At 38.6% G+C, this 13,444-nt stretch overlaps 4 protein-coding genes across 5 annotated transcripts; 1 reads left to right on the top strand and 3 right to left on the bottom strand.

Annotated features, from left to right (window-relative positions):
• Positions 1–135: 135 nt before the first annotated feature.
• LOC129797172 (SWI/SNF-related matrix-associated actin-dependent regulator of chromatin subfamily B member 1) lies at positions 136–12,602 on the top strand. Of its 2 annotated transcripts, XM_055839516.1 has the most exons (3): positions 136–239; positions 307–1,331; positions 12,413–12,602. In XM_055839516.1, the coding sequence occupies exons 1-3, from the start codon at positions 159–161 to the stop codon at positions 12,453–12,455; spliced, it is 1,149 nt and encodes a 382-aa protein (XP_055695491.1). In that variant the 5' UTR covers positions 136–158; the 3' UTR covers positions 12,456–12,602. The 2 variants fall into 2 exon arrangements, with proteins under 2 accessions (XP_055695491.1, XP_055695492.1); XM_055839517.1 differs by lacking the exon at positions 12,413–12,602 and having other exon boundaries at positions 307–1,556.
• On the bottom strand, positions 1,868–3,107 carry LOC129797175 (8-oxo-dGDP phosphatase NUDT18). Its single transcript, XM_055839521.1, has one exon. It carries the CDS (start codon positions 3,105–3,107, stop codon positions 2,100–2,102), a length of 1,008 nt encoding a protein of 335 aa, XP_055695496.1. The 3' UTR covers positions 1,868–2,099.
• Positions 4,874–8,637, bottom strand: LOC129797171 (trophoblast glycoprotein). Its single transcript, XM_055839515.1, has 2 exons — positions 7,905–8,637; positions 4,874–6,528 (listed from the first exon to the last, which is right to left on the bottom strand). The coding sequence occupies exon 2, from the start codon at positions 6,503–6,505 to the stop codon at positions 5,315–5,317; it is 1,191 nt and encodes a 396-aa protein (XP_055695490.1). The 5' UTR covers positions 6,506–6,528; positions 7,905–8,637; the 3' UTR covers positions 4,874–5,314.
• On the bottom strand, positions 9,308–13,395 carry LOC129797166 (polycomb protein Scm). The gene is made up of 5 exons (XM_055839507.1): positions 12,609–13,395; positions 11,415–12,230; positions 10,967–11,342; positions 10,736–10,899; positions 9,308–10,667 (listed from the first exon to the last, which is right to left on the bottom strand). The coding sequence occupies exons 1-5, from the start codon at positions 13,104–13,106 to the stop codon at positions 10,527–10,529; spliced, it is 1,995 nt and encodes a 664-aa protein (XP_055695482.1). The 5' UTR covers positions 13,107–13,395; the 3' UTR covers positions 9,308–10,526.
• Between the last annotated feature and the right edge of the window lie 49 nt (positions 13,396–13,444).

Here is a 13,444-nt window from a genome sequence, read left to right as displayed (position 1 = left end):
GACAAGGTGACAAGCAGCAGGAAAACCAAAAGAGGAGAACATTTACACGACACTAGCGCTCTGTGGCGGTTTTAGTAACTGTGGTACATAAGAAGAAGAAGAATTCTCTCCGGAAAGAATTTTCCATTGTTTTTCGTGTGCAAACCCAGTCTAGAACCATGTCTATCAGGACGTACGGTGATAAACCGATAAGCTTTCAGCTTGAAGAAAATGGGGAGTACTATTGTGTGGGGTCGGAGGTGAGATATCAGTGATGAAAATGAATTTCTTCTAAACTAACCTCAAAATGCCGTGTTTTGTTTATAGGTGGGCAACTATCTGCGCCTCTTTCGGGGATCTCTGTACAAAAAGTACCCTGGTATGACTCGACGTACCCTTTCGAATGAGGAAAGAAAGCGACTCATTGAATCTGGTCTCAGCAGCCACATACTGGCGAGCTCGGTGTCCTTATTAAAGGCATCGGAGGTGGAGGATGTTATTGAAGGAAATGATGATAAATACAAAGCAGTCTCGGTGCATTCTTCTGATCAGCCAATTCTACGTGAAAGTAAATCAAAGAAACCCACACCTTGGGTTCCAACAATGCCCAATTCCAGTCACCTGGACGCTGTGCCCCAGGCAACGCCCATCAATCGCAATCGTGTCTACCAGAAGAAAGTACGCACATTCCCAATGTGCTTCGATGACACAGACCCATCTACGAATCTCGAAAATGCAGCTCAGCAAGAAGTGCTGGTACCTGTGCGATTAGACATGGAGCTGGAGGGTCAAAAGCTTCGTGACACCTTCACATGGAATAAAAATGAGAGCATGATAACCCCAGAACAGTTTGCAGAGGTGCTCTGTGATGATCTTGATCTCAATCCATTGGCTTTTGTCCCAGCAATTGCAGCGGCAATTCGTCAACAAATTGAGGCTTACCCCAGTGAGCTTATCATTGAGGAGAGCTGCGATCAGCGTGTCATCATTAAGCTCAACATTCACGTAGGCAATACGTCTCTTGTAGATCAGGTGGAGTGGGATATGTCGGAGAAGGATAACAATCCCGAGGAATTTGCAATGAAACTCTGTGCCGAACTTGGTCTGGGCGGAGAATTTGTCACTGCTATTGCTTATTCAATCCGTGGACAGTTGTCCTGGCATCAGCGCACATATGCTTTCAGTGAGGCTCCCCTTGCCACTGTTGAAGTACCCTTCAGAGCCCCAAGTGAGGCCGATGGGTGGGCACCATTCCTGGAAACCCTCACCGATGCGGAAATGGAGAAGAAAATCCGCGATCAAGATAGAAATACTCGAAGAATGAGACGTTTGGCAAATACAACTCCGGGGTGGTAAGTATTATTATTCCTCATTTCTACAAAATATTGTCATCAAAATATTTCACCGGGTGTTAATGCCGGAATAGAGACATTTTTATCAACGTATTTTAAAAAGTAAAAAAAAACTCTCTCCAATACATTTTTATAGATTTTGTGTGAAAGTAATGTATGTAATCTTTTCCAATAAAATATGCTTCTATGGACGTTTGATGACTTCAATGTCCGTCCAGAGCTGGATTTAAGCATCTTATTCTTAAAACTTTCATACTCTTCATAGACCAAGCATTACCTACACATCTTCATACAAGATTTATATTTTAATAATCATGAATCTAAAAGTATGTACCTACTTCAAAATTAAGGCAGTCGTTTACTTATGGTGTATGAAGCATTTAGATGGACTTTCTTTTCTCAATTGCTTTTTGTAATAATTATTCTCTATTAAAATTATAACTTATACTCTGGGGGATTGGAGGTGGATCTCTTTTGTTGCTGCACCTTCGTACCTATTACTTTTTTTTAAATTTTCAATGCAAAGAGTCAGTGAATCTCATTAAATACATATATTTATTCAACAGTCGAACATAAGGTCTACAAGTACCGCGAGTATTTGTTCAATGCAATTAGCACCAAAACGGTAGATTTCAGCTGAATTTACTCAATGGGCAGGTGTGTTAGTTCTTGGGGGGGCGCAGAGCATGCAATTTTTTGTATATATATATTTTTTCTTCTCTATTTTGGTATCAAAATATGTATTTTAAAGCGTCACTCTTAGACTGCCTATCTGAGCACACTCAATCCAATTAGAGCGTGTTTAGCGGTAATTAGTTTCTCCATCTCGTGACTCGCCTCCGGGGACAGTTCTTCCCAGACGTACTTTCCAATCAAAGAGACCTCCTCTAGGGGTGGTCGAAAGAGCACGAGGATCGTCAGGCAGATTCCATCTGTTGCTGTACTAGCTGCCTCCGATGGTGAGTGTTCTATGGAGAATAGTCCCTGTGGTTTGTGCTGTGGTAGGTCTGCTCCAAAGATTTCTTTCATGAACTTAATGAGGGTGGAGTAGATACTTCGCTCAGGATGAATCTCAACGGTAGGGTAGTGTGAGGTTTGTTTCTCGCTGTAGAGGATGTGGAATCGATTTGTAGCGCGCTTCTTGATGGCCATCACGAGTCTCAAATGGCTCTTCGTGTGGGCTTTTGGCTGGGGAAGCATTGTTCGTGGACCCAGGGCTACAGCAATGCTGTTCTTGTATAGGCGACCATAATTGATGAGTGCAACAATGTCTTGACTGCGGAGGCTCATTTTCGACACATCCGCCACCCATGCGGCTTGTAGAGATTCACTGTCTGCTTGTTCGGGTGTCTTCAGGTCTCCACCCACAATCTCACCCGTCACAACAAAGCGAAACCAAGAGCCTCCGGCTGTTTCCACGAGCAAGAGTGTCGTAATCTCCACAATAAGGCCAGTCTCCTCCAATACTTCCCTCGCAGCTGCAGTCACAATTGTCTCCCCTGGTTCCATTCTCCCCGCAGGAAGGTACCACTTGCCACGGCAAGATTCACGTGCCTCCTGCATCATGAGCACTTCATTGGCATCATTGACGAGGACAAATGCTACAATGTAGTTGACACTCTTGCCGAGGATTGGCAAGTAGTCCGGGCTAGTGCTGGGTGTTATACCATGTGCCTCACTGAGGGCATTTTGCTCCGCCAGAGAAAAGTCACAAAGATCCGTTGCACCGTTACCTATACTCAGCTTACCCAACAGATTCGACAGATGCACCTCCATTTCTTCTGAGTAGTTCTGTGTGCGTTTTGGTGCTTTATTTCTCAATTATAAATGCGCCAGCTAATGCCTCTAGCACACGTCGACACTCCCTGAAGTCGCAAACATTCCAATGTGCCGAAGCTCCGCAGTCACAAACATTCCATGCAGAGACCTCCCTATACAAAAAGTTGATCTTGGTGACGATTATCTAATTTCGATGATCTCAGATTTTTCACTGTGTTTGCGCACAAAATTCTCACGACCTCTCAACTGGTTCCTTTTCTTTTCACCTTGACACAGCTGATGAACTTGGGTCTCCCTCTTACACACAACTTTCGGGGCACAACAACCTGTTGTATGTGTCTATTCACTAAAATTCCAAGAGATATCTATTTTCTTTTCTACTTCTTCTACTTAAAAATGAAATCCAACCGCACTCTCCAACTCTCTCCGTTCAACTACTCTTTCATCTTGAGCTGCGCAAGAGAAGTGCCTCCAGCAACTCCCGCCTTGGTGTGTTTGTGGTGTGACGGCGGATTTTGAATTCAGCAACGCATAACACCAAGCTCTCTTGCGGTGGTGCGGTGTGTTTGTATGTTGTGCTGCCTTGAATCTTGATTACCATGGGACGTATCCAGGAATTTCTAATGCTTGCGCTTTACCTGAATAATGTACATAAAACAAAATTGGGGCATCTGATGGAACTCTGTAAAAGTAGAGTTTAGGATTGTTGCATTGAAAGTTTCATTCCTTAAAATTCCAGATGCTCTGCTATACTAATGAGATAACAATCGTGATAATCTGTGTAAAACAATTTTTGTGTTAAATCTTCAAATCGGAACTTGATTTGAGCCTTAAAAAAATTATATATTTTGAACTTTTCAGTAAAGTAAAATTCATGAAATTTAGATGTTATAGAAAATTTGACTCTTCGACCTCTTCTTCCCTCTGCATAGACCGTTTTGTGCATGTGTATTTGCATTCTTGGAAATGCTTCTCAACAAAAGAGCAATTTCGCCAGAGAATTGCCCACTCTTCTTCTGACTCACAGCGGCTATCGCATAATCACAATGCAAGAATGTCGGGTTAAACGCAGAGCGAGCTTTAACAATGAAAATCAGGAATAGCAATGGCATTTTACTACACAAATGCGGGGTGAATGGGAAGATACATATATTGTTTGTTATGCTGTCTTATGAGATAAACAGAAATATAGCAAGGGATTTGCATATACCACCTGCGTAGATCAACTTCAACAATCACCTTGTTTATACCAAAATTATATTTCTCAATCAACATTCCAATGGAATGTGGTCCTCAAGTGTATTGCAAAACATTTAGCTGGACAATTTTCGCTTGCTGAAGCTCTCAATATGAGGTTTGGCTTACCGTTAGTTTAATTACCTACCTGGTGGTTCTATGGCATAGTCTCCAAATACTATATATTTCAACTTGCTAAATCCAACACTGGTCGATTTGCTCCATTTCTTCATGGCACTTATATTATGTACTTTATGGGTGCAGGTCAAAATTTATTTGCCAGAAAATGTATGCGACTTATAAACTTGACAGTGGATTGGATATATATTTATTTCTATGCAAAAACATGCTGCAGCGGTATCATTAAGAAAATAACATGCGCAATGCAGAGATAACGAATAAATAAAGTGGCGGGAAATCTAAAAGCTAACGAATGAAGATCCTGAGAAAAGTCGATTCTCATCCTAAAATTCTTTATTCGAAATGATCGCTAATGCAAGATAAATAAATAAAAAACAAAATCTTAATTTTTTTTTAAGTATTCCTATATTACTTTATTAAGTATTCAAGTCAAATTCAAATAAATTCTTACACAATGTAGTGAATTAATTTGTAATAATCACAGTTTTTAGCAAATACAGTAAAAACATTATTTAATATAAAAATTTATTCTTATATTGCGTCCTACTTGCCGGAAGAGTTACGAAATGTAATTTTTTTAAAAAAAAGTAATTCTACTTTTAAATTTAATGTAAATTCTTAAACATGACATGGCACAATTCCGCCGTAAAATATTCATTTTGGATTCATCTTAACCCAAATTCTCTTGGAGTTCAATCATTGCCGTGTTGGTTGTTTTTGGTTGCATTGCAAAAGAGAATAGAAAAAAAAATACGAGCCCTAATTTTAAAACAAAAAGAAAATGTCGTATATAGGGTGATGCGCGGGGGTGTAGTCTTTTTTTTTCATTAGACATGAACCTCAGGACAATCGTCGTCTTTTATGGAAGTGTATTGCACTTTCTTGGACACATTGCTGAGCATTGGTGTGAATGTGCGTCGAAGGTTGATACGATCGCGACTAACGTAGATGAGTGCCGCTACGAGACCAACGAGAATGAAGCAGAGAACCACAAGAAGGAAAACTAGGGTCACTGTGTGTCCAGATGTAGTTCTTGTGCTCTGAGATTGATTCTTACAACGCTGAACTTTTAGGGTGATTATTGTGTCAGTGTCAAAGTCCTTCCCGTTGCGCTGGCAGGTGTAGTAGTCTCGATTTCTAGCATCTACTTTCGTTCTCTGAAGCCATTCATTTAAGTAGCTAATGGAGCAATCACACCGGAAGGGATTGTACATGAAATCTACGACGAGATTAACGTCGCGCCCAGGAAGAGATTGGAGAGCATCGAGTGTGGCCAAGTCTCGGGCTTTAACCATCTCGAATTTATTCCTTTCGAGATCCAGGAAGCGCAGGTGCTTGAGGCACATTAAATTGAAGTTTATTTCCTTAAGATTGTTGTCACCCAAGTGTAAATCTCTCAGGGCTGGAAGATCGCAGAAAACTTGCTTATCCCTAAATGCCGAGATCTCATTTTGCTCCAGGTGGAGTTTTATCAATTTTGTCAGGTTGCTATTCACAAAGATATCGTGTAGGTCCTCTGAAAGTTGTGCCGAGGTATTGTCTGCAAATGCATTGGTCAGATGGAGTTCCATGAGATTGATGAAATTAGAAAAGACTCTGGGATGGTGATGATTGAAATCATCATCGTAGCGTGAGATGCTGAGATTGTTGTGATTGAGAATGAGGCGACGGACATTTGGCACATGATGATAGGATTTTCCACGTATCTCCTGAATCCCATTGTTAGACATATCGACGATTGTCAGTGACTCCAAGTCATTCATTTGTCCAAAAACGTTCCACGGTAATTCCGAGATGTGATTCCCCGTGAAGATGAGTACTTCAATTTCAGCAGGAAGATTTTCCAACATTGTTGTATCCCTAAATCCAGTGTCAGTGCAATTTACTATATATCGCCGGCTGTTGTCGTAGTTCCCATAGCCACATGTGCATTTGCCCTTAAACATTTGTCCACATCCACCGCTCCAGACATTTGAGATGTTCAATAGTACCAGCGTTGTCAGCAATTTCCAGTACATGGCGTGTCTTTTTTTTGGGGTGCCTGAAAGAAGAGTCAACATTTTGTGCATAAGCTTGTGCTAATATTTGAATTTCTGAAATTTATATTTAGCGACAGCCCTGACTTTTTCGGCTCTTCAAATATTAATTCTATGGGAGATTTTTTGAACTAAAAAAAATACAATGATTAAAAATAGAAGAATTGTGTGATTTTCGTGATCTTACATATTTTTTGAGTTAATAAGGTTCCTCAAATTTCTTCAAAACTGTGCATTTACAACATTTTAAAGAAATTCACCACACAGATCCATATAAGAAATATTTGCGCAGCTGGTAAAACTTCATAATTGATTTTGTAAATTTTCTTTCTGATATTTGACATTTTTATTTTTTATTTCACAATATCCTTATTTAAAAGGTTGTAATAAAACGTTTAAAGAGTAAGAAAGATTAAATTAAATATAGAAAAAATATTTAGAATACATAGTAAAATACTTGGTATGCCACGATTGGGGTATACCAACTAATTATCTAAAACCGTAAAATTCTATAAAAAAACAATAACTTCATTAATAAAACGCAAAGACCTATTAAAATATCAAGAATAGTTTTTTTTATGATCTATTTCCGGAGATTAATTTTATCTCTCAATGAAAGCAAACATTATGACAAACGGTGTATTACAATAATTTATTGTTTTTTCTAACAAATTTCATATAAATAGTGCATGAATTATTTCTATTCTACTTTGAAAAATAATTTTTTTCCGTAATATAATTTGATATTTTCAATGAAATTCGTGAAATTTGCATGAGGTTCCCAAATGGAGTACACAAACTGGTGTTATCTGAAAGCAACATTCGACGTCAGAAGGCAAATGAAAGGTGTTTTTATCGCTCTTCTGGAGAGGTAAAAAGTATAATGTATACTCAGGTATACATTGAGATGTTTTACTTATGAATTCCATAGAGAGAGCTAACACTGTAAGGTAGAGTGAAATTGAGCTATTAAGAACCTATTATCAGCAGTACATAAAGACTTATTATTTAATAGGTTCACTAACACAGAATATTTGCTTCAGATTTTTTTTGCACTATTGTGAGAATTGTGCGATACGGGGGTGCTAATTGAGCCAGGTGAGGCATACGATAGATATTTTTTCCACTTATAGAATTTAGGATATATACCTAATCATTTAGAAGAAATTACAGAAAAAAGTGAATTATTTTATTTGCAAAAGAATATTGTCTCTCAATATCAATTAGATATTAATGTTCACACACAATCGAACGTTTTAGTTAATAGAGAGAAAGAGAACATTTTGTTTGTCCTCTTTACATGAGTTGAATGAGTCAGTGCCAATGGAATGAATGGCTTTTGCAGTCAGTTTGCCAATCGTATACATTTTAATATACTTACTTGGAGAAAAACTACTCCCAATGTGTTGTGAGAAAATAGGATGGAGGGAAAAGTTGGATGAGAGTGCCGCTATAGCCTCAGCGGGGGAGCGATCGCGATTTTATTTATTTATTTTCTATTATTGCTCCGATAGAAATAGTTTTCAAAGTTTAATTGCTTGATTCTCAATGGGTATGTCCATTTCTCACATTTAGCTATTATACAATTGTATTTTATCAGCATTCATTTGTTTGATTTTTTTTACTTTGCTGCCGGGGGGGGGGGAGGTGAAAAACACCACACAAGTCACACAAAATCAACAAACCGGAATTAGGAGTCACAAAAATAATAATCAACGACCGAACACACACACCTTTCCATTGTATCGCACAGATCACAAATTGAGGTGTCTCTTTGCGACTTTTTTTTGGAAAAAAATTGAACAATAGCTGCCCAAAAGAATCGTCAATAGACTAAAGAATTTTCACTTGCACAAATGGATTGCTTTTACGACTTTTGCAGTAGCTTATGGGTATTGTTTTGCGGCATAGAAAATGAGGAGGGAGAACGCTTTTGGGGGTCGTTGCGCGAAATGGACTTCAAGAAGAAGCTTCACACCGTGTCGCAATTCACAAAGGTACTGGCTCGCGATGGTGAGTTCGGTTCTGTATGAGCTGCGGGGACTGGTTTTGTGTGACTCTACTACGCGAACCTCGCTCCAAGAAACTAACACTGAGGCAATCTTGGGAGAAGTGACTCTCTAACGTGACTGCATGGAAAAGCACTATACCCACCTATTTCGCATTCACCGCTCTTTTTGTTCGCATATATATTTTTTTCTTCATTTGGGAAGGAAGGGAGGAAGTGCCAGAGAAGTGCCGGGGTGGAGCACAAGGAGGAGGCTCACATTGCGCGATTGTTTCATTTTTCCGAACAATAACTTAACTTCTTCAGCGTGATTTATTGCTGAATCTCAAGCGGAATTACTAATAGTTTTTAACTCAGAGCATTGTAGAGAATTTAGAAAATAATCATGTGCACTGATTTATTTATGATACTCTTGCGTTAGGGATTGATCTACAAGGAAAAGAAAAAGAAATTGTTAAAAATAAATTGTTGGAGAAAATTTTTCATTAAAGGAAACAATTAGGATACGCATCTTCTTATAGCAAATCTAAAGAAGACATTGCAAGTATTAGCTTAAAAATACAATCAATGACGTCACTATTACGATTTTTGTCTATTAAAACATGAAGTGTCTTATCAAAGATCATCGACAAAGCATTTTTTGAGCAAATCTTTGCCGGCTTTTCCCATTTCATTCTTGAGGATAATGAAAAATTTCTTATTCTTTTTCAAATCTCTAAAAAAAAATACGCGGATTCTGGGAAATGGGAAAACTCATTTTGAAAAAAAAACAATCATTTTTCATTAATTCTTTGTAATTTATTGATGTGATAATATATATAATTTCTCAAAATTTCTATATTTACATACATATTTCACTTTTCAAATCATCTTATATACTTTTTTCTTCTTAAAAACTATAACCTTATAGTGAAGATATGATACACAAAAAAGTACAGCATGCATTTATCATTAGAGTTTTGTATTGAAAAATTGCGTGATGTCTTGAGGCAAAAACACAATTTGATCGTTTGCTTGCTATTTTGAAAGGCTGGAAAATTCTCCAGAAAAATTACATGTGTGCTCTATTTAAGTTATTGTTTTGTTTCTGCTATATGTAAATTCAATAACAAATTACTTTTGTTGTTTTTTTTTTAATTAAATTCTTCATACGAAATTTAACAATAGGATCCTATATCGCAAGGAACTGAATGATAATGCATTATAAATTATATTCCTTCAAAATTTTTACTCTCAGTTCCTAATATTTTGGGGAATATGCTTTTTTCGGGGTGTGATTACACATGAAAGGAGTTCTATTGCCCAACTTCTCTCTCTCTCTCTCTATTTGTGAGACTAATCAATGCAATGTAGGGAATTTAATTAATTGTTTTAGCCCATTTTTTTTTCACAAGCGTATCTATATGAAAGGAGTCAAACACTTCATCAGTATACAATGTTGAAGTGATGCAATGGAATTATGTTTCCTTTTTCTTTCTAAAAGGGCTAATATTGTAATCCAAATGGGACAAAAAATAAACTTTCAAGATTTCTCATTATAGTACCACATATTAGCAATTTCTCTTTCTATTTCAACTAAACAAACTTATTAGGGACTTGCAGAAAATCTAAGAAATCTGCTTTAAAAATTTACCTTTTAAATGAATCTAAATCGTAATGGATTTATCACAAAGAAATTTTCTTCCATTTATATAAATAAAAAAAAATTAAACAATAATGTTCTCAAAATTAAATTCCATTTTAATTTCGATTATGCAGAATTCAAGAGAAAAAAATGTTTTCAGTAGGTAGTATTACATACATATATGTACTACTTTATGTTGTTAAACGTCTTTCTTTGATAAGTCTAACCAAACTAGTCAGAAAGAAATTTACGTACTAAAATGCATTTTTTTGCATTTATAAACATGACTCTATCACCTTGTTTTTTTTTCTTTTTTGCTTGAATTTTTGGAACATTTTCCACAGCATCACTCGGTCGTTTTATCCCGTCATCTATTCTTTGAAACTTAGCGGCCTTCGTCCCTTAACTCGTGTAACCAAATTGCATATTTTTAAAGCTGGTCCTAATTTCAATCCCATGTACTTCATCATCATGTCTGAATTGAGAAGAAGAAGGGCTTTCCCATCGATCTCCTGTCAAATATTTTAAGGAAATTAAATTATTTCGTATAAAATATTTTTGCAACAAGAAAAATACATACATGTTTCCTAAAAAGATCTGCATGAATGGCTAGAGCTGAGTCTGTGATGGCAATATAATCAATAACTTCCTCAATGGTCCACTCACTTGGTGAGGATGTGGGCATCTGAGGGCTCCCCGATGGATTTTGTTGATTCACAACTGGGCAAGGTGATGATGATGTTCCTGAAAATAAAAAAAAATGACGTAAAGAATTTTATTTTTAAAGATAATGTCACTCTTCCTCTCTCACCTGTCGAAGAGGATGGAATTGGCGAATCGTTTGTCGTAGTAGAGGTTGCGGTCTCTTGTTCGGCAACACGTTTTCGCTTGGGACTAATGGGACCAGGGGCAACTGTTTCAGTCTCCACAGGTCTCTTGGGTGGTGACGCACAATTCGGACAATTATCCGGTCCCGGGTCGAGGGTTATCAGGTTGTTACAGCTCTTTACTGTAGTACAGAGTGTTTCAAGGAATTCCGCCATGGCTGTATTTCCTTTCTTGCGCAAATAACTTGGTATTTTGACTGTGAAATTCTTCCCAGCTGCCGTGACAATATGCACCTCGCCATCCAGTGCAAAGAGCAGCTGAGACATTTGTGACGTATTGGTGCTGGCAGCTAGAATTTCCTGAAGAATGTAAAAACAGTTATTGTAGTCATGAGAAAAACTAATAGGAGCAACAGGATCTTTTACACTTACTTGAAGGCATAGCTTGGCAAGGGTCGAATGGCTGGGTGCTGTCACCATCGATGGCAAGCGTGAGCTATTGATGTAGGGACCACCTCGGCATCGCGTGTGAAAATGCACCGTGACGGGTTTAGTGGGCGTCAATGCGTCGCCGTCACTTCCGACACCAAAACTCGAGCGCTTTGTGTGCTTATTGTTAGATGCAGAATCAAATTTACTTTTTTGTCCCGGTGGCTGTATTGGGTGGCAGCTTCGTGCGCACCAACCTACTGGGAAAATATCCCTTGAGTCGTGGCGACACCAATAATCGAAAGCACCTCGCCATCCGTCAAATGTAACATGAATTTGATCATCCTTGACAGCATCGACGGTGGCACAGCAAATTAACTGGGGATTCTTCTTGTCGACAGCCTCCAATTTTTGACCCACTTTAAATAAATTTCCTCGTGGGGTTAGTGGCTCTCGCTGAAAAATCTCCTCAGGTGCCGTGGTAGCTCCATTGAGGGTCTTGCAGAGGAACGTGGGCCAGCTGCTGGCATTCATCCGAAAACCCAGCGGAGGTTGCAGCATTCCACCGTTCTTCTCGCAGTGCCCAATTGGGTGGATCTCGTCAGAGTCCACGAGACGCCAAAAGTCATTTTTGTTATCACTCCCATCAAGACGGAGCCTAAGCCGGGCTCCTAGGACACCCACAACAGTCGCTATGCACGTCGAGGTGACATTTCGGGGATCCAAGGCCTCCAATTTCATACCCATTTTGAAATTATTCTCAGGTGGATCGAGGGCTTGTTTAAAGCATTCTGGTGGTGCAGCAACACTTCCAGTTTTCTAAGAGTAAAAATGGGTTTTTAGATGAGTCAGACATTCCTCTGATTCTTATGAAATATATTTTTTTTATCCTAATTTGACATTTTTTATGGGTCATAAGTTAACAATAAAGAAAAAAAGAATGAAGAATCCTTTTTTCTTCAAATAAAAACTACCCTAATTATGATCCCTTCTCTTTTCAGGTTCGCCAAATTTAATAAAACTACAGCAAATAAGGATAATTAAGGAGCAGAGCAAATGTACAACATTTTTCTACAATCATCCCGGAACAAATGGTTTATCAGGATTCCCAAATGAAATTACTCATGTACAAGTTCAAGAAAAGACATCCTGCTTTATATATTGGAGTCAATTATATAGAAAGTAGTTAAATCTTACCTTAAGGTACTCATCCCAGTTGAATACGTGAAGTTGCTCAAATTGGAATGGACCCGACTGGATGATGGGACTGCCACGACCATCGTGATTCCCATTGCTGTCGTTGACATTCTCAATGTTATTGTTATTGCTATGCGTTGACTGTCCGGAGTTGCTGTTGACAGACCCACCATTGGCCGAAGCCAACTTCTTTGAATGCTTATTCATGCAGAAGGTTGAACAAAAGTCCCTGTGGGGTGCATTATCCCGGATCACATTATCGCACTGAATGCAGGCACCCTTGCTGTATGCTTTCCGGAACTCTGTGATGCAAACTTCGGAGCAGAACTCCTTTTTCCCGTTTTGCGTGGGCAGCACATATTTTAGCGGTATTTTCGTCTCGGCACACCATGTGCATGGAGTCATGGGATTCTTCTTGGGTCTCCCCGGCCCGCGACTCTTGGACTGAGCGGTGGTCGGACTGCTGCGACTATTTGTTGAACTTGTTTCACTCGACATGTTCAAAACATCTCATGCAAATCACAAAATTCTATCATCTCAGACATGCAGACACATCCACCAGACACCCGGTAAGATGTTCTTTACACCGTGGAACAGATAAAACTCACAAAAAGATTGGATTTACAGGTAAATTGCGTTCAAAAGTAGCGTTCTTTCAATTTTTGCACGACGCCATTTGATTTTTGCTAGAGTAGGGTGCAACATACCAATTCAGTTGTACATGAGCGAGAAAGAGAGCAAATCGTTGACTAAATCGACAATTGCTACATTCAAACACGCGCAGAATGACACTGGATGATTAAGTCGACGATAAAAATTATTTCTTGGCAGAAATG

This window comes from Lutzomyia longipalpis, chromosome 1 (genome assembly GCF_024334085.1).
Source record: "Lutzomyia longipalpis isolate SR_M1_2022 chromosome 1, ASM2433408v1".
Taxonomy (NCBI): Eukaryota; Metazoa; Arthropoda; class Insecta; order Diptera; family Psychodidae; genus Lutzomyia; species Lutzomyia longipalpis.
Note: the sequence above shows the minus strand (reverse complement) of the source record. Positions and strands in the feature narration are given on the sequence as shown.

Excerpts from the sequence above, each read along its gene's own strand:
- LOC129797166 (XM_055839507.1), bottom strand. The coding sequence starts at position 13,106 with ATGTCGAGTGAAACAAGTTCAACAAATAGTCGCAGCAGTCCGACCACC. Across the intron at positions 12,231-12,608 it reads ACTGGGATGAGTACCTTAAG|AAAACTGGAAGTGTTGCTGC; the intron begins GTAAGATTTAAC and ends TTTTACTCTTAG. Across the intron at positions 11,343-11,414 it reads TTGCCAAGCTATGCCTTCAA|GAAATTCTAGCTGCCAGCAC; the intron begins GTAAGTGTAAAA and ends TACATTCTTCAG.
- LOC129797171 (XM_055839515.1), bottom strand. The coding sequence starts at position 6,505 with ATGTACTGGAAATTGCTGACAACGCTGGTACTATTGAACATCTCAAAT.
- LOC129797175 (XM_055839521.1), bottom strand. The coding sequence starts at position 3,107 with ATGGAGGTGCATCTGTCGAATCTGTTGGGTAAGCTGAGTATAGGTAAC.
- LOC129797172 (XM_055839516.1), top strand. The coding sequence starts at position 159 with ATGTCTATCAGGACGTACGGTGATAAACCGATAAGCTTTCAGCTTGAA. Across the intron at positions 240-306 it reads ACTATTGTGTGGGGTCGGAG|GTGGGCAACTATCTGCGCCT; the intron begins GTGAGATATCAG and ends TTTTGTTTATAG. Across the intron at positions 1,332-12,412 it reads GCAAATACAACTCCGGGGTG|GTTCGCCAAATTTAATAAAA; the intron begins GTAAGTATTATT and ends TTCTCTTTTCAG.